The following is a 27164-nucleotide window of genomic DNA, read 5'->3' as shown; positions in this document are numbered from 1 at the left end:
GTGCTACGACAAACACCTGTCTTTCCTCTCCCCGCAACGTAGGTCGTTTCGATATCGTGACAAGTGGTTAGAATCAGCTGAGCAATAAAATCAGTAAATTCACAGCTCTTTTTTTTTTTTAAATATATAATTTACATATTGAGATTTTGCAAGAGTGTGTCACTTTGTTTGGGCTACTGATTGCCCACTGGCCATTGATTGGTCGTCACTGGTATAGCACGTAACGTAATGGAACGGCTGAAGTTAACAATTTTTTAGGAGTAATAAATAAATTCCCCTTTGAAGTCACTGATGGTTCGGAATTTAAATATTTCAAAGAAATACTTAAACTGTAAAATTTTATCAAGAGTCACACTTCTACAACCTCAAAAAAAAAGTGTGCTCTTTGCCGTAACAAAGGCCAGTTTTCAAAAATTAACATGGACCAAAAACCAGAATATCACATTTTGGTTTCTGACTGGCCCCCCATAAAAGTAACATGTTAAGCTCAAATTCAGCCATTCAATGCACTTAATGAGAAACCTTATAAAAAAAAAAACAACAGGATATACCCGATTTTCTGTAACTTAAACTCCTCCTTAAATCAAAACATGTTTTTTTTTTAAATCCCCAATACCTAACCTAAATATTGTTAACTGAAATTGTATTAACCTAATCCTCATTAAGAGGCTGTGTCAGATATCCTTCCAGTAATGTGTGATAAAAGTTCTGAAAAATCTCATTTTGTTTTACATGAATCGATATCAGTAGGAGGCACTTAGCTACACATACTGGATAATATTTTTTCTATAGTATTAGATGTCTTGCAAGTAAGCCTGTGCGAATATCAGTTTTTTAGTTCGAATCGAATTCGAATACGAATACCAAATTATTCTCGAATACGAATATTGAGTTCGAATAATTGGAATGAGAATTGAAATCCCATAAAACATGTTATATCACATCACATTACAATATAACAGGTACATATTTACTGATACAATGTATGTAGAATCAAAAAACTGACAGTACTTAAAATTTTAAGGTTCTCCAATTTTATAATTAGTTCGTATTATAAAGAGTCTTGTCACATCACTACATATTAGCTAATTTAAATTTTTGTGGAGAAACACAAGCTGCTCTACATTTTCGGGGAGTAGACTCTCTCTTCTACACGTCACAATGTTGCCAGCTATTGAGAAAAGTCTCTCACTGCACACTTATGTGGCAGGTATAGGCAAGTACTTTCTTGCTACCACAGCTATGTTTCGTAAACAAGTGCGCCCCTTCTCTGACCAGAAACTGAAAGGATTTTCATTCTTTGGGATTAAGGGTGCTGCCAGATATTCGTTTACTTCTCCTTGGATAGTTTCTTCGTAGCTTGCAAGAGTAGACTGAGCTGCTGTTGAAGGTTTCACGTAGGCCATTTCACTTGTAGCCTCACTTGTCTCAGTTATAGTTTCAGCTACTGTGTTCAGCTTACACAGCTTACATACCTCCCTGCACAAATTTTCTACCCATATTTATTTTAATTTTCATCCTCAATTAGTGAATCTTTGAACCGTGGATCTACCATCATAGAAAACACATTTACTTCACAATCTTGGTACCCCATGTAACGTGATCGCAAGCTTTTAAGTAAGTTCTTGGCAAGAGTTTTTTTTTTTTGAAGCGTGGGACAGGATAATTGCCTGAGCTGTCACTACGCGAGGAATTTGGGAAGGGTGGGAAGGGTATGAATGGGTGGAGGGGGGGTTGGGGTTTCCGCCTGCATCCGGTCGTTTACTGTGTATTATCCTATTGAAAAACATTTAAGTAGCATGTTGGGTTTTTTGAGTCTTTGCTGTGAGTATGCGGCCAGATGTTTTCCACATGGTCTGTACAATTTTCTTTCTCTTCGCCGTCACGTTCTGAACGAAATTACAGTGCCGACAAACCATGTTTCACCCTCTAATCTGAAAACTGTCACCTATAACGTCTTGGTTGTATGGATTTTACAGACACGTATTTATCTTTATCAGTATGCTGACAGTTCAAATCTGTTTTAAACGACCTGACGACATTCTTCTACATAAAATACATTAGTTATCGCTCCGAATTACTGTGTTCAAACGGGCTTTACGTGGCCAGATGTAGTGATCCCGCTCAGCCTTTTTCGTAAATGACTGAATATTCGGTTTTTCTAAGTGTTAGTATTCGAAATCGAATCGAATACGAATAATAAACTATTCGTTTTGATATTCGAAAATTGGAATATTCGCACAGGCCTACTTGCAAGGTATGCTCACAATAAATGGAGACAATTTAGATTTTTTTAAAGACTACAGTGCATGTTTTTTTTCCACATATTTACATTATCTTACAAGTAAAGAACGGGCAGTTGAAATAGAGGTGTGGCTCCCTCACTCACCGGCGCGAGTGGTGCGAGGTTGTGTTGGCGCACCTGCGAGGTGCTGACGGCAGCGTGGTGTGGCTCCAGTGCTCGGCGTCGTGCGGCATGGGCGTGATGACGAGGGCCGTGCTCTGCCAGAACCCCAACGGCAGCACGGAGGACGAGGCGGCCTGCGTTGCGGAGCCGCGCCCGCAGCACACGGACCAGTGCAGGATCCGGGACTGTCCCGCCGAGACCCTGGTGAGTCCAGGCCGTTTTCTGACTCCCGGACACCGTTTCCTGATGTTACACTTCACTTCTCGTACCTCGATCATCCGATACCGTCGCTGGCGACATTCCAACACATTCTGTTCAAGATGAGGTGTGACTTTTTTGACAGGTACTGCAATGAACTTTGATATGTTGACAGCTTAATATTGTGACATAAACTAAACAAGCACAGAATCGTGTAGCACATGACCAGCTTATCATGCATCAATAACTACTTTGTTAATTTTAAAGAATTTTCAGCTGCCAAGGTCAATTTTTGTTTCAGCAGTAATTGTCAAGAAAGTCAAATTTTATTTTTTTGAAAAAAATAGAGCTTTTAAAAGAATACTCGTAATAACACTTCTGAACCACTCTCTTCATCATTCTTGATGGTCATGACCATTGCCTTGACTACCTGCTAGTAAAGCAGCTTAGGCAAGGTAGAAATAATTTTTTTTAATTTCCTATTATGTTACAAAAAAATATACTATATGAATTCTGTTTCTTACTGCTAAATGAAATAAAACAATAATTGTGAAAAAGGAAACTGGCATGGCATGTGCATTTGTTTTGTTTTTTGTCATTTGAAATACATATTCAAGTTTTGAACTACAGAACTTGCAAATAATGTCTACAAATAAAATTACAAGATGGCACCATGTTGAAAGAGTCTAACAACATTATTAAAGAAATAGACGAATATTAGTGGGTACTTAATTAAGTTTTATAAATTTTTTTTTGGCTTTTTTTGCTATGCAATTTTATAAAATAATTTCTGCAAATTCAAGTCAATCAACAGTTATTCCACGACACCAAACATTCCTGTAGCCAAATGAATGAACATATTATTTAAAGCAGACATCAGGGTCTTCAGAGATTAATAGAGGTGATAAGAAGAGAGTGGAAGAAGCAGCATTGGCAAAATGAATTTGGGGTGGGTTTGTTGAGGAGCGGAGAGGAGGGACTGGAAACCAAGAAAAACAACTGGCTCATGGCAACATCCACCACGTTTCCCACTCTTAAAAAAAATGTGGGTTTATCCGGCAGCAAGTGAATCGACTGCTCGCGTGGTTCGATATTCCAGTAGATTTGTGCATGGCTAATGTTAAGTCTCACACACTGTGTTAACTTTTTATACTTTTTCCTTCGTTACTTTTACGCAAGGGCTATTTGTTAAAATTTTATCTTGATACTTTCCTTGCATTTGTCATCCTGCTACAAATAATTTCAACATATATTCACATAGTGCACAAGTCTCTATAATTAATGATCATCATCTGCGCAACTTTTCACATCTGTGATATTACACTTAGTGGACATATCTGTTGAAAATGTTTGTGGCAGAATAAAAAAAATGCAAGAGAGGTATCAAGTTAAGACTTTATAAATAGTCCTTCAATGAAAGTAATGACAAGGAATGTAAGAAAGAAAGGACCCAGACGACGCTGCCGAAGAAGCGAGAGCGTTCGCCGGAGCTGGTGTGTCGTTGCAGCGGCCGCTGCTGCCGGCGACGTCCACGGCGACCTCCGTGACGGGGGGGCGGCGGGAGGGGCAGCACGACGACCCGCGCCAACACAACAGCCTGCGCCCCGCGCCCGACGCCGACGACCCGGCGGACAACCTCATCCCCGGCGGCACGGACCACATCCAGAGCAACAGCATCCCGGTGCAGCCCGGGGATGCCCGCAGGAGCGGCCGGCCGCGCGTCACCTGGCACGCCAGCGACTGGTCCCAGGTAACGGCCGCACGCCCCCGCCGGGGAGCTCTTCGGTCGTCCGCGCACAGAGTTCGTCGTGTCGGCATCTCGATGGCTTCTTTCGCCGCGAGTCCCTGAATGGCGATGCATGTGCGATCGAGTGTGACTGTAGGGTGTCTCATGCTTCGTGAGTCACTAAAAAGTCAAGAATTTTCAATCTATATTCTGGTCATTAAAATGTGCTGCATTTATTGAAACTTCTTAAGGCAAGAAGTAATTCGAATGTTAATGTTGTGTATTATAAGATTGTAAGGCACTCCACATTGTAAAATTTGCTCAAGAAAAAAAAGCATTATATTTTCTTTGGGAGGAGGCTGCTTCAAAGAATCACTGGCAGATGTATTCGCTATGTTTGCATTGATTTATGTGTGACAACAAAGAAACTCTTAACTTTAGTGTGACATGCTCGACTCAAGCCGGCAGTGGCGTTCCCGCCTCGGAGCACAGCTGCCGAGACGAGCTGGGTAGAGGCTGAGCCGTGCTCTGGTCCACAGTGCAGCGTGACCTGCGGGGAGGGCGTGAAGCACCGCTCCGTGCTCTGCTATGACGAGCTGCTGGAGGCACGCACGGACCGGTTCCACTGCGCGCGCCTGGTGGAGCCTCACGGCTCGGAGACGTGCACACGGCCGCGCTGCGTCACCTGGCGTGTCGGCGACTGGCAGCAGTGCCCCGTCAGCTGCGGAGGGGTGCGTCATCTCACCCTGACATCCTGTACCGGGAGTTACACTTCTAGTTCAGTTCGAGATTACATTGGTCGAGTAAACTCCCTTTTTTTTTTTGGCCAAAAGTAACCACAATAAAGTTCTAAAAGAAATTATCTGTTATAATTACGTAATTTCTTGCGTGTACAGTTAATTTAGAATATTCTATTTAAATTGTCCAGGCAAATCAATACTGTCAGTAAAAGCAATATTTGTCACTAACCTTTTTGCTCTCATTTGCCTTTTTGTGAAAATAAAATGTCTCGCATGTTTGTAACTCGTCAATGTAAATTAAAAAAAAAAAAATATGGTATATTGGTTTGGAAACACAAATCAAACAGTACATGTTGTGAAAACTTGATCAAAGAATTAAGATAATAATTCCGTTTTCAAGCCGGTTTGTTTTTAAACACCAATCAAATTACACACACCTAGCAACTGCTGAGTGAATAGTAATATTTCCTTTGTAACTGACTTCAGTGATTCCAAACTCAGATTAGTAACACATGTGGCTTAAGTTCTTCCATTTAAAATATATTTTTTTTTTGCTAAACAAGCATTAATATTTTTTTTACATTTGGTCCCCTGCAGAAATATCTTAGAATGGTTTCACTTTTTTCATATCCCAGGCTACAAAATTGGAATAGAGAAAAACAGGTTTTTTTTTCAGCATAGTTCATTTTTCATTGGGTTATGGCTGAGTCCTCCTAGGTTTGAGATCTTGATGAAAATGCTGTTTATAGTAAACTAATACGTCAGCGCAGTATCGGAAGCAGTAGTGCTAAACTCCGCCGAGTGTGTGAAGTGTCGGTGGGGTGGCCTCCAGGGCAGAGCGCTGCGCGAGGTGGCGTGCGTGGGCGTGCTGACGGGCGCGCCGGTGGAAGGGAAGGCGTGCCTGGACGCTGGCCTGGCTGAGCCGGCCCGCGAGCGCGGCTGCGGCAACTACGAGTGCCCCACGACCACCACCACCACCACCACCACCACGGCCGTGGGGGTGCGAGACCGAGGCCCGGGCGGCACCAGTGACGCCCCGCCAGCCGTGTGGACCTTCGCCAGCGACTGGGGGCCCGTAAGTTAGCCCCGTGACTGGGGGCCCGTAAGTTAGCCCCGTGACTGGGGGCCTGTAAGTTAACCCCGTGAATGGGGGTCCGTAAGTTAACCCCGTGACTGGGGGCCCGTGAGTTAGCCCCGTGACTGGGGGTCCGTAAGTTAGCCCCGTGACTGGGGGCCCGTGAGTTAGCCCCGTGACTGGGGGCCCGTAAGTTAACCCCGTGACTGGGGGCCCGTGAGTTAGCCCCGTGACTGGGGGCCCGTAAGTTAACCCCGTGACTGGGGGCCCGTGAGTTAGCCCCGTGACTGGGGGCCCGTAAGTTAACCCCGTGACTGGGGGCCCGTGAGTTAGCCCCGTGACTGGGGGCCCGTAAGTTAGCCCCGTGACTGGGGGCCCGTGAGTTAGCCCCGTGACTGGGGGCCCGTGAGTTAGCCCCGTGACTGGGGGCCCGTAAGTTAGCCCCGTGACTGGGGGTCCGTAAGTTAGCCCCGTGACTGGGGGCCCGTGAGTTAGCCCCGTGACTGGGGGCCCGTAAGTTAACCCCGTGACTGGGGGCCCGTGAGTTAGCCCCGTGACTGGGGGCCCGTAAGTTAACCCCGTGACTGGGGGCCCGTAAGTTAGCCCCGTGACTGGGGGCCCGTAAGTTAGCCCCGTGACTGGGGGCCCGTAAGTTAGCCCCGTGACTGGGGGCCCGTAAGTTAGCCCCGTGACTGGGGGCCCGTGAGTTAGCCCCGTGACTGGGGGCCCGTAAGTTAACCCCGTGACTGGGGGCCCGTGAGTTAGCCCCGTGACTGGGGGCCCGTAAGTTAGCCCCGTGACTGGGGGCCCGTAAGTTAGCCCCGTGACTGGGGGCCCGTAAGTTAGCCCCGTGACTGGGGGCCCGTGAGTTAGCCCCGTGACTGGGGGCCCGTAAGTTAACCCCGTGACTGGGGGCCCGTGAGTTAGCCCCGTGACTGGGGGCCCGTAAGTTAGCCCCGTGACTGGGGGCCCGTAAGTTAGCCCCGTGACTGGGGGCCCGTAAGTTAGCCCCGTGACTGGGGGCCCGTGAGTTAGCCCCGTGACTGGGGGCCCGTAAGTTAGCCCCGTGACTGGGGGCCCGTAAGTTAGCCCCGTGACTGGGGGCCCGCAAGTTAGCCCCGTGACTTGGGGCCCGTAAGTTAGCCTCGTGACTGGGAGCCCGTAAGTTAGCCCCGTGACTGGGGGCCACGTTGCGGAGGAAGTTTTACCTTCAGGCTGAATATTTACCAGCTTGGCCATTGAGGAAACTTACATACGGAATGTTATATTAATTATTTTTAAAAAAAAAAGCACAAAGATCACATTTTTAAATACACAATGTAATACTTTATTTCTTGTTCAAAATTTTAAATAAGTATATATTTGAAGAGTTTGATTTTTAGAAACAATGGTACCTATTACAGTTTCTTAAAAAACGATGGGTTAGTATATGCATACTTGCAGTTACATGTATAGACTCCCTGTGCATGTTATCTTCTAACTTGTCTCAGCCATTCTGAATCTTATTCCTCAGGCATCTAAATTCTGCGAATATTGAATTAACACCTTGGATGCAGTCATCTAGTTTTTTTTTACACCAAAAGTCATGAACCTCACTCATCATGATGAACGAATAGAAAGGAAAAATCTGTGTTAAATAGTGATAAAAATTTGGAACTACGTTAAAAAAATATTTATTAATGCCTGGGAATTAAGATCATTATATTCTGCTGTCCAATAACAAATATCTATCTGGGTCCCTTGTCTCTAACCATTGGGGTGTCAGAAGTATGAACGTTCCCAAAATCCCAAGTATGAGAAACTGTTGAAGATTATCTGGAGCATCCATGGCAGATCTAAAGGGAGAGGTTTCGGTAAGTCGCGGTCAAGCTACTCCGGTTTTCTCCTTCCTCCTTCTGAATGCTACTTGCCCAGAATAAAATTATGTGAAATTGGGGAAAAGTGGTAGCTTCTGAGCACAGTTCGAGTTTCTGGAACCAACAAAGTTAAGCGTATCTGGCTCCGGCTCTGGTATATTCAGCTACAAGAAGTGTTTGGAGCCAGCAGGTAGTACCATAGGCAAGAAGTGTTCATCGCGTGTGCTCTCTGGCAGTTGTGGCCCCAGAAGCCAGGCTTGCAAAGTGAAGGGGTTCGGAGCCGGGTAAATGACAAACCCGGATAAATCCGCGAGTGCCTCAATGGCACTGCATGTGATCGTTTGTGACTGTAGAGTTTTTTCTGCTTCATGAAAGTCACTAAAAAGTCAAGAATTTTCAATGCATTATCAGGTTATTAAAATGTGCTGCATTTATTGAAACTTCTCAAGGTAAGAAGTAGTTTGAATGTTAATGTTGTGTATTATGAGTCAAGATTGTAAGGCACTCCACATTGTAAAATTTGTGTTTTGTCTAGAGACGTACGAGACTGTAAAATCCAGATAAAACGACACAATTAATGACGATGCACTTGCAAATAACTCGATTGGCAGCAAGCGTGCACGATAGCACAACTTACCGCCATGATGGTTGAACGACAACTGTTGCTTCGTTGGCAAGCAGCGCGCGAAGTTCAAAATTCAAACGTTTCTATCACTATACAGTAAATTAACACACAATATTTTAAATGTCCAAACAATTTGCGTGGAGAAAAAATAAGTATCGTATTTTCTTTGGGAGGAGGCTGCTTCAAAGAGTCAATGGTAGATGTAGTTGCCATGTGCGACTACGGAGAGACTCTTGAAGGTAGAGTGAGAGTCACGGGCGCGAGCGGCAAGTGACTGTGGCCGACTGCAGTGCTCCAGGACCTGCGGGGGCGGCGTGCGGACGAGAGTGGTCGAGTGCCGGCTCGCAGACTGCAGCGCCTTCCAGCGGCCGGTCGACTCGGTGGCCTGCAGCCCTGAGCCGTGCCCCGTGTGGAACGTGGGCGCCTGGGCGCCGGTGAGTGGGCATGTCGACTACCTTTTGTCACAACTACCGTATTTACTCGCATATAGGTCACCATCGCATATAGGTCGCACCCATAATTTGAGGTCTTGAATTTGGTATTTAAGATTCCCCCCATATAGGTCACACCGGTAATTTAATGACGCGAACGGCCGGCGCGCCGTGCACGAAAGAGTTAACGGGTACTGTAAAACTCCGCCACTACGAGAGCTGATAATGGCGTGATAAATTGTTGTAACAACAAGTACTCGTAATAACCGAATATAGAAAATTGAAGTCAAGTTAGATTCCTGACTTCTTAAAATGTCTTAATTGTAGACTATAACTCGAAAACAGTGCTTTGTATTGAAAAAATGAACATTTTAAATCGCAAAATATTGCAAAAAAAATTCCTCAAAAATTTTAAAAATTTTTTCTTTGCTATAGGTCACACTTCATTTTTTTCCCATAAATCTGGTAAAATTGCCGCAAACTATATGCGAGTAAATACGGTATCATTGATTCATGACAGCAAATGTGAGCTTCATATCGCATCTGCAGCTATAGATATAATAGAGATAATAATAGAGATGAGAAAATGGAACGACACAAACCTGGGAAATCGAGGAAGGAATATTGGCCATTTCTAGTGTGAGGAACCAACCCTGATTTTGCTGAGCATGAGTTTGGTAAACCAGGGAGAACTGAGATCAGAATGATTCGACCAAATTCTACCTGGGTTTTCGTGAAATACAAGCTAGTCTTACTATTCGGCCAGTTCGATCTCCATGCCTTCCTGATTGTACGTATGTGCAATGCAGAAAACCTGAACTCTGTAAATCACATAACAAATTGTAAATAATGTCTCTGCGATCTTAGGATTCAGCAAATAATGTCTCTTGTGATCTTAAGATTCAGCATACTTGACTTCTTGCTCTGGGGCTTTGTGGTTCGAGTCCCACTTCAGGTGTCAGTAAGCTTGTAAGCCGTACCCCAATTAGCCCTTTTGGCATGAATCAGTGGTTGATCTCTTAAAAAATAAATAATAAAAATATTTTAGTACCTCACTTGAGTCAAAAGAAGGCTAATGCAACTAGTGCCAAGTACACAACTGGCAATCCCCTGCTGACGTGTGACCGGGGAGCGTGGTTGCAGTGCGAGAAGACGTGCGGGTTCGGCTACCAGCACCGCCTGGTGCGCTGCGAGAGCCACCGCGGGGAGAGCCTGCCCGACAGCGCGTGTCCCCGCTCGGAGCAGCCCGAGCACTACCGGCAGTGCGAGCCCGCTCTGCCCCCGTGCCCTGCCAGCGGCAGCCGGCTCTACCGCTGGAAGACCGGGACGTGGAGCCAGGCGAGTGCCCCCCGTCGCTCCCTCCCGCGAGACCCCGTCTCGACCAGCGTAACCTTGGAAGCCCTGAGGTCTAACACTCTGCAGCATGCTAATCCACCCGTAAATATTTTGGTTTACAGGCCGAAAGCATATAATATCATCACTTAGCAAACAATACCGCCTAAGTGACATTTTTAACGAAACTGACTTTTTGGTTCCAGTGCATTCTAGTGGCTGTTTCGCATCCACCGATACAATTTTTACTTCAAAAATCCTACAAGTAGCAGCACCATCATACAAAAATGTAAGCACCTAAATGCACAAATCAGACCTATTAACTGCAGTGTGCTCCATGCTGTGGTGATAGGAGGAGAGCAGTTAGTCACTCTTGCTTTATAGTAAATATATTTTTTAAATGTTGTTTTAAAATAAAAATAAAAATAGTATTATGTTGAATACACACTGTATGTACTTGAATAAAATAATTGTTTTTACCCTCCATTAAAATTACAGAAATGTTAATTAGGCGGTATTGTTATCTAAGCGAAGAGATGACAAGTGGAATGTATAATTCAGTTATCTCACTAAACAAATGTTAGTAAAATGAAGAGGAGCTACCATTGTTCCTTAGTAACAATGTTCACTGAAGCTGATGATAATTACTTTCTGCCTCTAAGAGAAAACTAGTTTTGCAGGCAACCTACTCGTGAACTGATGCGGCTGTATCCGGGGTGTTGTAGATTTGAACTAAAATACAGTCTCTGGTAATTGTAAATCTTGAAACATCTGTGTTGTCAGGATGCACAGTTGCAGCTAGCTGGTTGTTCAGCACGTAGGCAAGTGACTCAGCATGTCGGTAAGGGTAATTGTTCCCGTGGCGGGAGCGTGACCGCGCCGCGTGCCGTGTGTCGCAGTGCTCGCAGACGTGTGGCAAGGGCCAGCAGCAGCGGCTGGTGTCGTGCCACCGCGTGCTGGACGGCTGGCTGGACCCCAACCCCGTGCTGCACGGCTGCGACGCGGCGACGAGACCGCCCCACCTGCAGGCCTGCTCCGTGGGCGACTGCCGCGCCGCCTACTTCTGGTCGGCCGGCGAGTGGCAGCCGGTCAGTGCCTCGCCCGCACACACACATACACACATATATATACATATATATTATAAACACACACACACACACACCTACTACTGGCTCGCTGTAGGAAAGGTTTTGATGGAGATTAAATATTGACGAAAACTATCTTCTACTGCGCAGCGTAGGTTCCCTTCTTCCTTCTTTGCGACAGAGAGGGGAGTGACAGAAATTCTCTGTCGCCAAGAAGGGAGGGGGGGAACCTAAGCTGCACAGTAGAAGCTAGTTTTCGTCAATATTAAATCTCCATCAAAACCTTTCCTATAGCGAGCTAGTAGTATGTGCTTTTAAAAGTTATTCTTTAGTGATTGATACTGAATACTGGTCCATATCATTAAATAATATTACTTTTATTGCAAATATTGGGGATATAAATTACGTCAATAATCTTTTTCAAGTGTATTAAATATGTGAGGTTAGGTTATACTTCTTTAGGCACGTTATTATGAAATTATGAAAATGAGTTTTTACATTGCGTATGCACAGTGCAACAGATATTGACAGGACTAAAGACTAATTGAAATAAAAATTATTTATGTGGTTTTAAATCATATGCTTTAGTGATTGAATTTGAAAATTTGAATACTGATCCATATACATAACTAAAAAGATTTATTTGTTGTGAATATTAGTGATACAAATTGTGTTTATGAACTTTCAAGGGTATTTATAGAAGTGAGTTTATGTTCCTGTATGTATAATTTATTTGAATTATAGATTATAAATTATTAAATTAAGATTTAATAATTAATGAAAATTATAACTTAGAAAAAACATTATTCATATTTATTGATTTCCATTATTATTTAAATTTTATCTCAGTTATTTTACTAGATAAGTAATTAATTACGTGCATGTGTTTATATTAATATTTAATAATGAGTATATATTTTAATATTTTTTCATTTGATTGCATTTATACTCTACCAACAGTATTTTTAATATCACTACAGTCCTTTCATGTGCACTCTTTTTTTTTTGTTGCAGTCCAAACGTCATTCATATTATGCTACCTCTGGTACTTAATTTGTAATCACTAATCATAAATGCCAGTGTTATTATTCGGATTATCTTTTGCTGCCAGAAAAGAAAAAGTCAGTTGAACATAAAAGTATTCCTGTGTAGCATATAAGTTATTTTCTTGTTGTGTTATCTGATCATGCCAAAGGGTATAACTTCTAGTGGTATGTATAACTACATGTACCCTTTTTTATGACATACTGTAGTTAAGTTAATGAACTTAGGGGTTAAAAAAAAATATCTCTCTTTAAACTAAACATTCTTTGCTTTCTTTTATCTTGCAGTGTATGCACATGCGTGGGAAATGCAAGCAGAAGCGTGACGTATACTGCATCAGTGTTGACAACCGAAAAGTGCCCAAACGAAATTGCCCTCGAAACTTTAAACCCCGCCACAGAAGAAAGTGTCCACTTAGAAAATGTAAGTATTTGAGTCTGCATTGTATAATATGTAGGTTCGCAGGTTATTGTATGTATTTTCCCCAGTCTGAAAGTATGAAATTGTTTAAACTTGTCGGGTAGGTATACTGTACATAATTTCTTCCCAGTAATATTCCCCCCTCTTTTGTAACTTATTTGTTGTTAACTGTTAATTATATTTTTGCCAATAATTATCTCATTTATTCATTTTTTGGGTTTGCAAACAAACTGAATTGTTAAGAATATAAGCAAAAGTGGGATGATATTAATTTGCTTCTGACTTAAGAGTCTTTTGACAGTTTGATACATGTATGAAGGTTGATACAATATCTACGTATGTCTTAGCCACCTCGGGATTAATATCTATAATGCAGATGTAGCACTATTTCTGTAGTTATTGATGTGTAACATTTCCGCTCTCAGTATAGAGCATTAAGCATTAGGTATGAGTAATTTCGTGAATATAATGGAAGTCACATGGAACTGGAATGTGTAACCACAGTGCTACCATCTTTGCAGATGGTGTGAATCAAAGTTCACAAAGTCAAAGGAAATCTTTATAATATTAACTGTATAATGAGTTCTAACAAGATAGGGAGTATTTTAATAAAATTCCTTGTTTAATATTTTTTCAAGGGTTTTTTTTTTTTTTTTTTTTTTCCGCATTTATCGGAGCAGTTTCATTATGTAGTTTAAAATTATGCTCTGCAAAGCGAATGATTCGATAGTCGGTAGCTGCTCCAGCAACGAATACTAGGTGCGGAAACTACGTGTGATCCACTTCCAGAAATGTAGTTGAAAACACAAATTGCGTATATTTATCTCAGTCTGCATTATTTTAAAGAATTAAATTTTAGCCTGAGTTTTGTATTATAAGTGTTATTTGCAACATGAGAACACATGACTTTGCTCGTTACCGAGGTTAGATGTTGCACATCACTGTTGTGTACTGAAAGACTGGCTCACATGTTTTTTATTCATACCTAAACTTACATTATGATCTGTTGCTTATACAACATTACCTTAAATTTACTGTTTTTAAAGATAAACTCCTTAGTGGCTCCTATAATACAAACTACAGTGAGCTGTATCTAACCCAGCCTGTGTGGTCTGGCACGCACTGTAGTCCGGCGCTTATCGAGTCACTCGCGTTGAGGTATTTCAAATGGATTCCAGCTGTTGGCTTTCATTGCCAGGTGGCGTTGGTGGCATTACTGGGCTGCCGCAATTTTTTAACTAGGTCATTGTTTATCGTTACTTTCAGGACAACGTTTCCTGTTTTCTAGCTGGTAAAATTTCATACTTCACTTTTTCACACTTGGTATTCTATTTAAAACTGTATTGACGTTCAATAATCTGGTAAAAGCATGTTATTGTATTACTCTTGGTTTTCATGTTAGAACAATGTTTCCGGTTTTCTATCTGGTTAACATTGAATACTTCACATTTTCACACTCGCTATTCTCGTTAAAACTATATTGACGTTCGATAATTTGGTAAAAGCATGTTATTGTATTACTCTTGGTTTTCATGTCAGAACAACGTTTCCGGTTTTCTATCTGGTTAACATTGAATAGTTCACATTTTCACATTCGGTATTTTCGTTGAAACTATATTGACGTTCGATGATCCGGCAAAGTCATGGCTAGAGACCCGGAAAATTCGCGGGTTCAATGACCTCCAGGATGGACTCCAATATCCTCTACACACTCGGGCAAATGCCAACCGTTCATTGGCTGCTGACTTGTGAGTCGTCTCGACCGGGTGAACCTGTGATTTGGCACTTCTATGAGTGAGGGTCTCTAATTGGCCCTCAGTCCTCCAGATTAACAGTGAACCAATGACAGAAGCAGCACTAAGGTATAATTATTTGAATTTTAGCATAACACGAAATGAACCCGCGAATTTTTCGGGTCTCTGGTCACGGCCGTGCTCCCGAAAGAGTCGGACGGGAGACCTTGCACTGCGCCGCGTGCGGCAGTGCAGCAAGAGTGGTCTCACTGCGCAGGTGGGTACTCGTCGTGCGCGGATGTCCAGCACAGGCTGCGCAGCAAGCAGAGCGGGGAGTACGTGCTGAACCTGCGCGGCCGCAGCGTGTCCGTGTACTGCCACGACATGGACACAAGCGTTCCCCGCGAGTACCTGTCCCTGCCCCAGGGGGACGCCGCCAACTACGCGGAGATCTACGACCGCAGGTACGGGTTCCCTCCCGACCGGCCGGTTTTTTAGTGGTCTAGTACATTTATGCTCAGATCTAGTACTTTTTTTTTCTTTAATATAATAATATTACAGTAACTCCAATATGTTTCATTGTTAAGCGTGTTTATTTTTAAAAACTATGGAATGTATATGTGTGTGGTGTGATATTTAAGTTAGAACATTGCAATTTCATTATAACTTCCTAAATTGTTAAAACCATAACAAATTATAATTTAGTACTTTTTTTTTTTCAAATCTAGTACTTTTTTTTCTCGCCTAAGTTGGTAAGAAATATTTTTTTCCTTGTGGACACCCTGGTAACCATTCGTCATTGACTTTGGGTGCCACCGTGCTGATGGGCTCGTGGACCCAGCTGAAGCCTCTACCCCAGGGCAGTCACGTTCCCCATTTGTGTGCCCCTCCGTCCTTACTTACACACCACACCAGCCTGCTCTGAGCGGCTGGCCCCACTGTGGACTGTACTAGTCGATGGTTCGTCAGTGGGCTATTCAGGCCTCCCACACACCTCTGGCCCTGTCAGGCAGACAACGTTCTCGCAGGTTTCTGGTAAAACGGATTTTAATGCTACGTACTTTACCCAAAGTATGCAATACAAAAGTTCTGAACACAAATGTAATGGTAAAAAGCCAACGGCAATTAGTCTGCTTATTTGTGGACTACAGCACCATGAGACATGGTCTAGAAGTCGTTTTTTTGTGTCGAATGTCCATTTTTAGACTGAAATAATTTGGTCACATTCCCGGTTGGCCCGGCTAGACAGCCAAGAATGGTAACAAACACCTTTAGCACTAGAAAAGTTGTATTTTTTACTAGTTAAAAATTTATAGAATTAATTTTGTATCTTTTCACCAGAATTATAATTAGTTGCTTGTTAAAAAAAAAAAAAGAATAAAAGTTGCTTGAACAGTATTTTGGTTTATTCGTTACCAAAAAAAAAAAAAAAACATAATGGCTCAAAATTTACGGATGGCTTCATTTCACTTGGTTGTTATCGCTCTATACTACATAAAAAAAATAACAACCCTCGATTAATTTTTTTTAAAATCAGAGGTACAAAAAATCACGGAAATTGTTATGGGGAGAGGCTGACCCAGTGGTCGACCTGGGGTCCAATTTCAAATTATTAAGAAAGTTTGAAAGGATAGACAAGAGTCTATCTGTTGGTTATAGTCTTGCATTTAATATATAAATGAGAAAGGTATTGTAGAACAAGTGTAATTATAATGTGTTTTATTATATAAAAGTGCGGAAGTGTTATGCATGTGTTTTCCTGAGTAATGAAATCTAACTATAACTTTTTGCTATTTTCGTTGTTTCATAATTTTCAACTTGTTGAGTGGAAGACGACAAACTGTGACACGAGCAGTGAAGTGTTTTCGTCAGCTGCGAAGCACGGAACGTCGCAGCGACTGACTTGCGTGCGTGCGTGTGCCGTCAGGCTGCTGAACCCGGACACGTGCCCCAACAACGGCGAGCGCCTGGACGAGTGCGACTGCGCGGTGGACGCCAACGGCAACGCGGGCCGCACCGTCTACACCAAGATCCAGCTCAACATCACCTCGCTGCGCGTCAACAGTGAGTGCCGAGACCGCAGAGTTCACTTTCCGGGTGTCGCGGTGCATCCCTCCTCTCGCACCGGGCAGTTCCTCGCTTTTTAACTGCCAAGTCCATAAGCTCGATCTGAACTAGTAGTTCGCCCCCGAACAGAGACCTCGTGTTGTTTCGTTTCGAGGGCTCTCCTTGATCCACGAGGCAGTGTCCACATCTCAACACCCAATGGTTATTATTTAAAGCTTTTTTTTAAGAAAATTGAAAAACCAACAACGCGAAGCAGAGTCGCAAAAATAATATATAATCCAATCCACATCACTGCAGAATAACTGGTGATTATCATGGCACAGACACGAATAGTTTAAAAAATATAGGTTTTAATAAATAATATTTTAATAAATTACAGCATAAAATGCTATCAGGAACACATCTCGTTTCATAACTAATAATAGTTTTACTCCAACCTATACATATATTACTGGCGCCAGTTTTAAAACCACACATAATCAAAAAAAAAATTTTTTTTTAACAAACTTTGGCATCACTTTCCATAGTCGCCAAGTGTGCTGCAAAAAGAATTGCGACAGGAATTTAATCACTAGCTTGAACAACGTGTGGGAAACCTATACTGTTTCAGAACTGAAAATGAGAACCTGAATGCCTCTGTCCTTGTTTTACGTGGCTTGCTTCTCAGTGTATTATTGATATGGCTGTAGTCTTTTAATTCGTTTGAAACATTCTTGTTGTAAACTTTCAAATAACAGTTTTGAAGAAAATGTTTACTTGTCGTGTTTCGACGCCTGCAGGGCCGGTGCAAGGTAAATTGGCGCCCTAGACGAAAAAACCTTAATTCCCCCCCCCCGGGCGGACACCCCAAAAAAAAATTTTCCTTGCAACAAAATACATCTCGTAAGCCTAAGATTTTGTCAACAATCAAATGTAAGCAGGCTTGCGTTTTTTTTTTTTTTTTTTTTTACTTATTACAAATCATAAACAGGTCACCCTGGACTTTAAATAATTACTTATATCAATATAAAAATTCCAAACTGTTACAAAAATCCATTTTCATCTAGTTTCAATCATCGTTAAACATTATATCAGCTGTTATGTGTCATGCTGCGCCGCCGCCAGCTACTTGGCGCCCTGGGCGGTTGCCTGGTTCGCCTGTATGGAAGCGCCGGCCCTGGACGCCTGCAAGTCTGAAGCGACAAGTGAAGTGTTGGGGGGCAAGTGTTACGACGTGTTGCCTGCGCGCGGTGGTTTGCAGCCCAGGACTACACGTTCGCGCGGCAGGCGTGGGGGCGCCACGTGGCGTACGCGGAGGCAGGGGACTGCTACAGCCGCGTCACCTGCCCCCAAGGTCGGTTCAACGTCAACCTGAAGGGCACGGGGCTGAGCGTGTCGGACGCCACGCACTGGCAGACGCAGGGCTCCAGCTCATCCCTGGCCATCAGCAAGAGCGCCGTGAGTACGACTACGTACATCTGCTGCACATTCGACACGCCGGTTTCAAAATAAAAGGGATATCATTGTTGCTTTCTCAGTTTTCTACACAATCATACATAGCCCTTGGTCTACCATCAATTCCAAGAGTTGTTTAGTGGAAGTGGCTGTGCGTCTTTGTTTTAATTTTTTTTTTTAAATTGAATTTTCAACCGCGATTTCCTGATAATCTCCATAGCAACAGATATTGCATTTTTGATGCTTCCTGGTGATTTTTGGAATTCCGTTGAATATGCAAGGAATGCTGTTGCACTGTCTCAAACCGAAGGTTGGCTCACAAAACATTTTGCTGTTTAATTTTAATTCACGAAAATTATGTACTGACTATGTTTTTGACATCTGCTTGATGACGTCATTGAAGCTAGCATAATAACCGGCTAAATTAAAAAAGGAGGGGGAATAAACAGTATTTATATATTTAATTGAACCTAAAATGCCCTTAATGTTTAAATTATTGTATTTTCGTGTGAAGATAGACAGTTTGGCTATCATCAACCTATCAACCATCCACTATGAATCGAAAATCATGATAACTTCTTATCCGGGCAGTGCCTGGTATTGCAGGTAAGTATTGTTGGTTAAATAAATTCAAACTTTAAGGCCCTTACAAACCTGTTGAATCCGATATTTCTTTTGGTTATTTTCAAAATTCTAATAATTTTTCATTTTGTTTACGGCATGGCAGTGGCACACACACCAGAAGGTATTCTGCCTGTGGACTCCTATAGCAAGGCACGGGCACGTCAGCTAGTAATATTTAAAACTGACGTGCAGCACCAACGTAGCACGACAAATAAATCACTTGCCTGCAGTGCCAAAACAAATCACATTCTCACCATGATTCACCATCATCTGTCTCGGTCGATTTGCGTCAGAATTGTAGTTTTAATTCATTATAATTGATTGTCTGGCTAGTAATTATGTGTGTGTTTGTGTGTGTAGTGTAAGAAGGTTGGTTAGTGAGTGTCGGCAACTGTGGGGTGGACGATGGTGGTTGAACGAGATAGATAACAGGGCGACGTTGGGTTAATTTTTGACGTGAAGTGCAGTGCGGTATTGCTCGTGGATGGAAGACTGCGACCTCTTGCCACGTGGTTGTGCAGAAGGTGGTGTCGCTCCGCGGTGTTCTGAGCAGCGTGTTGGCCGCCCTGTTGCAGGACAACCAGGTGATAGACGGGCGGTGTGGCGGCTACTGTGGGACGTGCAGTCCCCACTCGCACCTCGGGCTGCAGCTAGACGTGCTGCCACCGTAGTGACGCGCTGCCTGCTTGCACAGGTGGGCCGCCCGTCTGCCTGTGCCTCCCGCCCCCCTCCTCCCTCCCACACTCTCCACCCCTGTACCCCCACCCTCTACTCCCCTGTACCCCTTCCCTCTCCACTCCTGTACAATTTCCCTCTCCACTCCTGTACCCCTTCCGTCTCCACTCCTGTACCCCTTCCCTCTCCACTCCTGTACCCCCACCCTCTACGCCCCTGTATCCCCACCCTGTACTCCCTGTACCCCCTCCACTGCTCCAGCCATTGTGCCGGAACTCCCCAGAGGTGTCTCCACATATAAACTTTTTTTTTTTTTTAATATTATAACTCTAGTCATTTGAGAATTTTGGCATAGAATAAGTGTAAAATTTTTCTTACCATCGTTAGTATTTTACTCGTTGTTACAATCCCATTGCCCCACCTCACACAGTTTTAATTTAGAGTTGTGTCTCCTTAATTTGCTTGCTGCTTTAAGACTCTTTAATAATTTGTAAGTCGGATCACTGAATTTGTTCTTTGTATACGTGTCTTATAACATCAAGAATCCTTTGTTGAACTTCATAAGTGGTGCTCTATAACTCTATACAATACATAACTGAGTTGGTATACTAGCTCGTAAATCTCATTTCTCAATCCAGGACGTACAATGGGATGTTCGCTCTCGTAGTGATGGAGCATGCTTAGTCGTTGGGCGTGCTGACGAGACGTGTCGTTGCAGCAGCTCCCGTCGAGAGGAGAAGACTCCGAGGTGGCTCAGCAGCCAGCCGGTGACCGCAGAGAGCGAGGAGGACTCGAACCAGCGACTCCCACGAGTCAGGAGACTGCCGTGCCCTCCCTCCCCCCTCTCACCCCTCCCCACCCGGTCACGCACACGCCAGCGTGCCCGCTACTCGTTACCGTCAACACAAAAGTAGGAAAAATGAGCGTGAAGTCAAAATGTGTGTGCCTAGTTGTATTGTTGTGTCGCCTGTAGACTTGCGAAGAGTGTAGGCAACGTCCGACAGGAAGTGGACGTGGCCTGTTTCTGCGAGAGAAAAAAAAGTTTTGTTGTTGCCTAGGTTGTAAAAAAAATGAAGAACTGAGAGTAACATAAGATGCCATCCAAAACTAATTTATTGTTTTGTAAATAGCTTCCAAGCAAAAACCAGTCAAAATGAAATCTTGTCTCAAATACTTCATATTGCTTGTGTGTGCTTGTGTGTCCATCTATGGTATGAAAAATGTGGCAAAATGCTTAAAAAATATATTTACATATATTTTATTTTGTGTTAAGTGTTTATGGCAAATACAAGATGAGCGGTACAATCCGAACAAATTATTAAAATATGCCAATATTTGTGCGCTTGCATGGACGAAGGAGTGGTGGGCAGTAGCTTTCCTTGCAATCAGTCACACGTGGTAACAGCGTGGGTGTAAGAATGGTACAAGATGTTTGATTTTATCATGAGACGACAAGCCACAGAACGAACTATCTACACGGTGAGTGATGTGAAATTAAGTGAAGTGAACCGACGTCCCTGTGGGGTGCACGCAGAAGTGAGGCAGTGATAAACCAGCTGTTTCAGGCATTGTGAATGTTACCAACATTTAAATTAATAAACTATGATATGGATGTTGCCAAGGTTGTTGAGAGAAACCAAGCGTCTGCAGGTAAATAATTGCGTCAGGACAACTCCCCACTCCCCATTACTTAATGTACAATTTTTCAAACCACACAGTTTAAAATATGTCTCTATATATTTATACATATATTTATATAAAGACTCAACGTTACTGTGGTCGTAAGTGTAAACGCAAACCATGCATATTGCATAACTTGTTAGGTTTCCAATGAATTCTATTGGCGACAGACTAGTGATTTCGTCCTACTCTCTGGGCAAAGTCTTGCATTGAAAAAAATCTCGAAACTCAACTGGGCCTCCCTGGTACCCAGGCTCCGGGGATTTTGCTTTTCTCTCCCCGCCCCCAACATCGCAATGTCCCTGCATGTCGCGCCCAGTCACTCCAAACATCCCAGCCATCTCTCACCTGTAAATTCTAAGAAAACAACCCTTATCTGGTAAGTGTGGATGATTATGATACATCTACTGTTTAATGTTACCCCATAACCAAAGGCATTGATTGTACATGCATTCAGGGCCATATTTAGAATGTACTAAAAGTAATTGAAACTTCTTAATGTCTTTATTTACAAAATCTAATTATTAAAAGCAAAAGGAACACTTTTGAGATGCATTTTGCATGGTGACGAGGATAAGAAGATTTGAAGACAGTCGTTAAAACGTGAATCTTCATTGCAATATAAAAAATAATGTATCAAGTCAGCTTCTGAACGGGCCTGGACCTTTTTATTTTGTGGGAAATTGTTCCTGTACTTTTTGATTGTTTTCATATGCCAAGAAAAACAAAAACATTGTAGGGTTTATTATTTTGATTGTGTCTAATCTGCCTCAGAATCTTTTGGAACATTTCACATGAGCTCCAATACCAGAATTTCTTCAGAGAGGGAGACAATTTTTTAACTTAAAACCAGTTAGTGCCACGTAATGCTGCTAAAGGTTTTTTTCCAACACTCGGAGTAAAATCAAAACAATTTTTTTAATGCTGATAATTGGCTGGTCTTATTTGGAAACATTGGTGGGTAATTATATGATTATGAAGCACTTTTCAGGTTAAACACAAAAGCAATAATAATTGGCACAGGCTGCTAGCCTCCTAATATGAACCACCTCTGGCATTCATTTATATTTACCGATGTTTAGCACTCAAGATGGCTTTTGAGGCAGTGTAGAAGACTCTCTCATGCAGTAAACTTAACAAAAATTGATACCTTCAAGTGTGTTTTGTGTTTCGTGACCTCGCTCGCTCGCCCGGTGAGCCGTACCGTCCTTACCGCGTGTCCGCAGTCCCTCTAGGTGATCCTGCTGGGTTTTCCGGCTGACACATTTCGATGTCCTTCGCAGGACCCTGTACGCAACCTGCCGGGGAGGCGGTGTTCTCGGTGGACCATGCCCGGCTGTTGGGGGCCGCCCCAGACAGTGCTGGTATTACCGGCTGCTTTATGTTCTGACCTGTACTGTATTCTGTACTCAAACAATACTCCAACGTTGTGATTCTGTCAGAAGATTGGAGCAATAAGGTCATAGTTTATTAACGCTACGAGTGTGTAAGTTACAAGGGACCTAAGACAATCTGCGTGATGGTATCCGTTTCGATAAGGGAGCACTTGAAGTCGCAAAATACTCATCTCAGCTCGGTAAGTCGCAAAGGTCTGCGCAGTCTGGTAACAGGTGACAGGCAAGGGAATGTATTTTAAGCACCAATGAAATAACTTTTCAGTATTTCGCCACTATTTTTAAACACAGTGGTTGACAGCTACGGCTGTTTCCGAATACACGGCCCTTCATCCCTTAGCAAGTGAGGCCACAATGGAAAGGATGTACGTACTTCAAGGGATGGATGATATCCAAATACTTGTGCTGCCAGCACCACCTGTTGATGTTTGTGCTATTGTGCACGCAGCCATTTTGAGTAGTTACATGCATGGATTTTCAGCCAAACACAAATGACTATTTTAATGCATTGTGGATGACAGTAAATGGTTAGTGATCAAAATAATTATTTGGTCTTAATTTCAGCAGTATTATAAATATTTATCATGGGCATTATTTAAATTTTTAAGTCAAAGTCTCTCTGGGATTAGTATTCTAATTCAAGTGGGATTTTTTTTCTCATGTGCCAAAACTCTAAAAAAACTATGCACTTTCCACGGATTCCTTTGCTAAGGGATCCAGCAAGCTACTGTTCGGAAACAGTCCATGTTTCAAATGTTATTAACATGTGTATAAATGTAGATAAACACAAGCAAAATTCATTGAAGAATTTTTGCACCTCCGTCACAAGTTTCAAGTTTTGCATTACGTAGTATTTGTGATGTATATTTGTGTTCTCTGTAGCATAAGTGTTTTAAAGCTTTTGTATTTTTTTTACTGCGATTTCTGTTTTAATGGAAATTTTGCCTTTTATAGCTGTGTTGCTTTGTTATTATTATTTAGTTTGAAATTGTACGAGAGAACTGAAGTGTTTGAATCACTGCCATATCATGTTTTTGTATTATTTGTAATGTAAATGATGCCAGTAAGATTGCCAAACAATCTTAATTATATTAGCAACAACTTTAAAATTATGATGTGCCAACCATGAACTCACTGTTGTGTTTATCGAATCTCAAATTTTATGGTAGTAAAATAGGACAAGTTATATTTAAATTAACTTATATTAGTTCAATAAAATTATGAAATCTTAAGTAAATGTAAAATTTTAACAAAATTAAAAAAAAATTCAGTATATGTATGATTGAAATTATTCATTTGATTGATTTCCTTTTCGTTTTATTTCTATATTTTCCAGTAGAAACATCAAAGAGATGCTTGCGAAAAACATTTTTTTGTATTGTTTTAATGTGGTTGAATAAAAATAGTTTTTAATTGTTCTGAGTTTTCTTCCCTGGATTCTGCCTAAAAAAGAAAACTGACCACCTGTTAATTTTTTTTATGACTGAAGAAACAATTTTTTTTATATGATACAGTTGAGTGTCTTTTTTATCCGACCTTCACTTATACAACCTTCCATATTTTCCGACGTCCTACTGTGAACTTAAGACTCTATAAACTGCAATTGAATGCATTGAGCAACCAGTAGAAGCAACAGGAATCTACATAATGATCCTGCAAAGACTTGGCAGCGAAGTTACGGCACTCGTCAGGAAAGCAGACTAAGATGAAATATTTCTTTAAGTCAATACAGGGTTCTTCTTAAAATTAATTTACATTACAAATAAATGTCCAAATACATTTGAAGTACATTTAAATAAATGTTGAACATAATTTTGAGATTAAACAACCTATAATTAAATTTAAAAAATTCATGTACGACATTATTTACATAAGGTTTTGGCATAGTATTTCTAAGTAGGTGCTAAAATCATTTCTGACTTACAAAATAATTCAGTTATTAATTTAGAAGATATATTTCAGTTCTGACAAGAATTTAAAAAAAATATAAACTTAACATTTTCTATTATCAGAAACATTATTTAACCTTCAAACCTAATTCCCAACCGTTGATTACTAAATGTGTCTGCCATGATTTGCCACTAGTGCATTCTAGTAGGCGCAAGGTAAACTAGCCCTGAAAACGTCTGCCTTCTCTCTCCAGCGCTGCTGCTGACATACGGGATGTGGCGTAGAATAAACGTTGGCTGAACACATGAGCATCATCAGAGACAAATACGCAATTAAGGAGGCGAATAGCTATTAGGGAAAGAGCAAAATATTGTTTGTTGATTCTTCACATTATTAATTGGTTGCACTGTATTTAATGCCACACAAGTGCCGTTGCCATTGTGCGCGCACGGAAATAAAAATTTCACGTAAAAGAAAACAGCGCTACTTCAAATCTATGCCTGCGCTGCTTCGAGTCATGTGGTAATTGATTGGCACTGTTACTTCAAAACAGCTCTAACAAAACAAATTTACTTCAAGGGGTGGGTGTTTTATAATTTAGTGACAATGAAAAATGCCCAATGGTAGACTTACAAAGATTCCTTTAAGAGTTGGGTTAACATTTGTAAACAAGTTAAAGAACTCAGTTAAAGAGCAATAGGTTTCTCACAAAGAGAATCTTCTGAGGAAGATGCAAAATTTGAATTAGCATAAATGATTATCAGGTTTAGCTAGGTGGAATTTCCTTGTCGTTGGGATCTGCCGTTGGCAACGCCTTCCAGCAGGCTCTTGCCACCGAGGTTAGACACTGCAACAACTTGCTTGCCTACAACTGCCGCTCCGTTGTGCAGAGCAGCGCGTCCGACTGATTGGTTCAGCTGCAGCTGCCCACCTCCTTGTCCTACCAATCAGCACAGACAGCGAAGACAGCGAAGCTCTTGCTGTTGGCAGTCCGAGGAGGAGGGCTTGTCTCCTCTCCATGGAGCGTCTCTGTTGTTCTCAGATCTGTGACAATCTATGGCAGGTGGGAATGACGCAACAGCTCGGAGACACTATTCAGGAAGACCACGTTAATCAGTCTCCCACATCTGGGAGTTTTAACTTATTTAGCTGCTGCTTCGCGGTACAAATTTTTTACTAAATTTTAAAATCTGTACAGGGTATAGGACTTGCATGTTGTACAAGTTTTTGTAGTCACTTACAATCAGGTTGTAGTTTAATTAGATCACAGTATTTCCCACAAGCCAACAACAAACCTACAACAGACTAAATATTGGCCCTGGTTCAAAAATAATTAAGAAAACTAGTCTATAGATAACTGAAGATGTGAAGTTGGTAGTCCTTTCTTTCGTCAGTATAAAGAGAAAAGGATGAATTAATCATTGTATTAAGACTTATTTACGATCAATATCCTCCTACTAACGATTAACTCTACTTCAACAATGAAAACTTATCGCTTTCAAATCATATCTAAATAGTTGTCCACAAATTAGATTAGAAGGTACTAATAAACTTCAAGTAACACTAATAATTACGATAACATTAAGATTCAAAACAACTATACTTTTTTGTCTATAAATATATTTATTTCAAATGTATATACAAAAGCATCAGTATGTTCTACTGTGACTAATATTTACATCTACATCAATAGTATAAAATATTACAGCCAAAATCTTAACAATGCAAACTTAAATTTATAATACTAAAGACAATTTCACAAGCAATAGTTCCTTGCAGACTCAACAGATACTAGCTTTGTTCCCTGATATACACAGCAAGTTCAAACACTGCAGATTTATAAACAATAATTTAATAAATATATTTTTTTTTAATTTTTTACCTGTCAACTTAGTAATAGATTATTTTGTAGTTTTTAAAACCTCCAATACTTGTCCAAGAATTCAAAAAAATTTAATACTGACATCCATTAATTTTTACATATATGTACCAATAAACTTTAAACTTACTTTGACTATACTTCTAATCAATTTCAAAATTTCCATCAAGGACAGTAAACAAAAACATTACGAAAACACATAACCTCTAAAGCATATATTATAATTGTAATTTCTTATAAATTTGAAAACAGTGACTGTGAATTTATAAAATTCTGGCACAAGGTAACGACAAAAGAACAGAATGTAACATGAACAACAACAAAAATTGTATTTTGATTAAACATCAAATATGTGAGACTTTTAAAATTATCTATTTCTTAAAATTGGCTTTCAAGAAAAGCTAATGTAATTAAGAAAAATGAAAGCGGACAATATACAGTGCTATAAAGGTGAACAGATAATTATTTTAAAAATTCTTGGTGGGGGGGGGGGGGGGGGGGGGGGGGAACAATGATGATGAATATAAAAGTAGGGCTAGAATAAGTCAGGGAAGAACTACTACTATAAATAGGTGACAAAGGGAGTATGGAGAAGTGTGGAAGAAAAAGGAGATGAATGAAAGAGAAATAAAAAGGGAAGACATAAGTTACTGGACAGCCTTACATTTATTAAATGATGATTTTGATTGCAGCCAATGAACATAGTTGTCATTATCTTTATATCTATTCTAAAAAAAAGTGTATTTCTATCTACAACTCTTATCTACAAAAATTTGCACATGCAGATATATATATATATATATATATTTCTAAAAATAAAGCAGTAATTTAAATCACTTTTGAATTTGA

At 41.4% G+C, this 27164-nt stretch overlaps 1 protein-coding gene across 4 annotated transcripts in view; it reads left to right on the top strand.

The window, feature by feature from the left end:
- Positions 1 to 23959, top strand: part of LOC134536225 (A disintegrin and metalloproteinase with thrombospondin motifs 9) — a 236774-nt gene extending 212815 nt beyond the window's left edge. The window contains exons 21-33 of one of the 4 annotated variants that reach the window (XM_063375900.1): positions 2459 to 2611; positions 4113 to 4355; positions 4871 to 5062; positions 5904 to 6146; positions 8918 to 9061; positions 10202 to 10396; positions 11290 to 11478; positions 12807 to 12942; positions 14950 to 15136; positions 16600 to 16736; positions 17980 to 18176; positions 19373 to 19491; positions 20191 to 23959. In XM_063375900.1, the coding sequence (XP_063231970.1) occupies positions 2459 to 2611; positions 4113 to 4355; positions 4871 to 5062; positions 5904 to 6146; positions 8918 to 9061; positions 10202 to 10396; positions 11290 to 11478; positions 12807 to 12942; positions 14950 to 15136; positions 16600 to 16736; positions 17980 to 18176; positions 19373 to 19468 (2112 nt within the window). In that variant the 3' untranslated portion in view covers positions 19469 to 19491; positions 20191 to 23959. Of the gene's footprint in view, positions 1 to 2458; positions 2612 to 4112; positions 4356 to 4870; positions 5063 to 5903; positions 6147 to 8917; positions 9062 to 10201; positions 10397 to 11289; positions 11479 to 12806; positions 12943 to 14949; positions 15137 to 16599; positions 16737 to 17979; positions 18177 to 19372; positions 19492 to 20110 lie in introns of all 4 variants that reach the window. The other 3 variants (XM_063375902.1, XM_063375901.1, XM_063375899.1) reach the window with 3 other exon arrangements.
- Positions 23960 to 27164: the final 3205 nt, after the last annotated feature.

This window comes from Bacillus rossius, chromosome 10 (genome assembly GCF_032445375.1).
Source record: "Bacillus rossius redtenbacheri isolate Brsri chromosome 10, Brsri_v3, whole genome shotgun sequence".
In the NCBI taxonomy this organism is placed as follows: Eukaryota; Metazoa; Arthropoda; class Insecta; order Phasmatodea; family Bacillidae; genus Bacillus; species Bacillus rossius.
The sequence above is the reverse complement of the archived record's forward strand: the minus strand, read 5'-3'. Positions and strand labels throughout refer to the sequence as shown.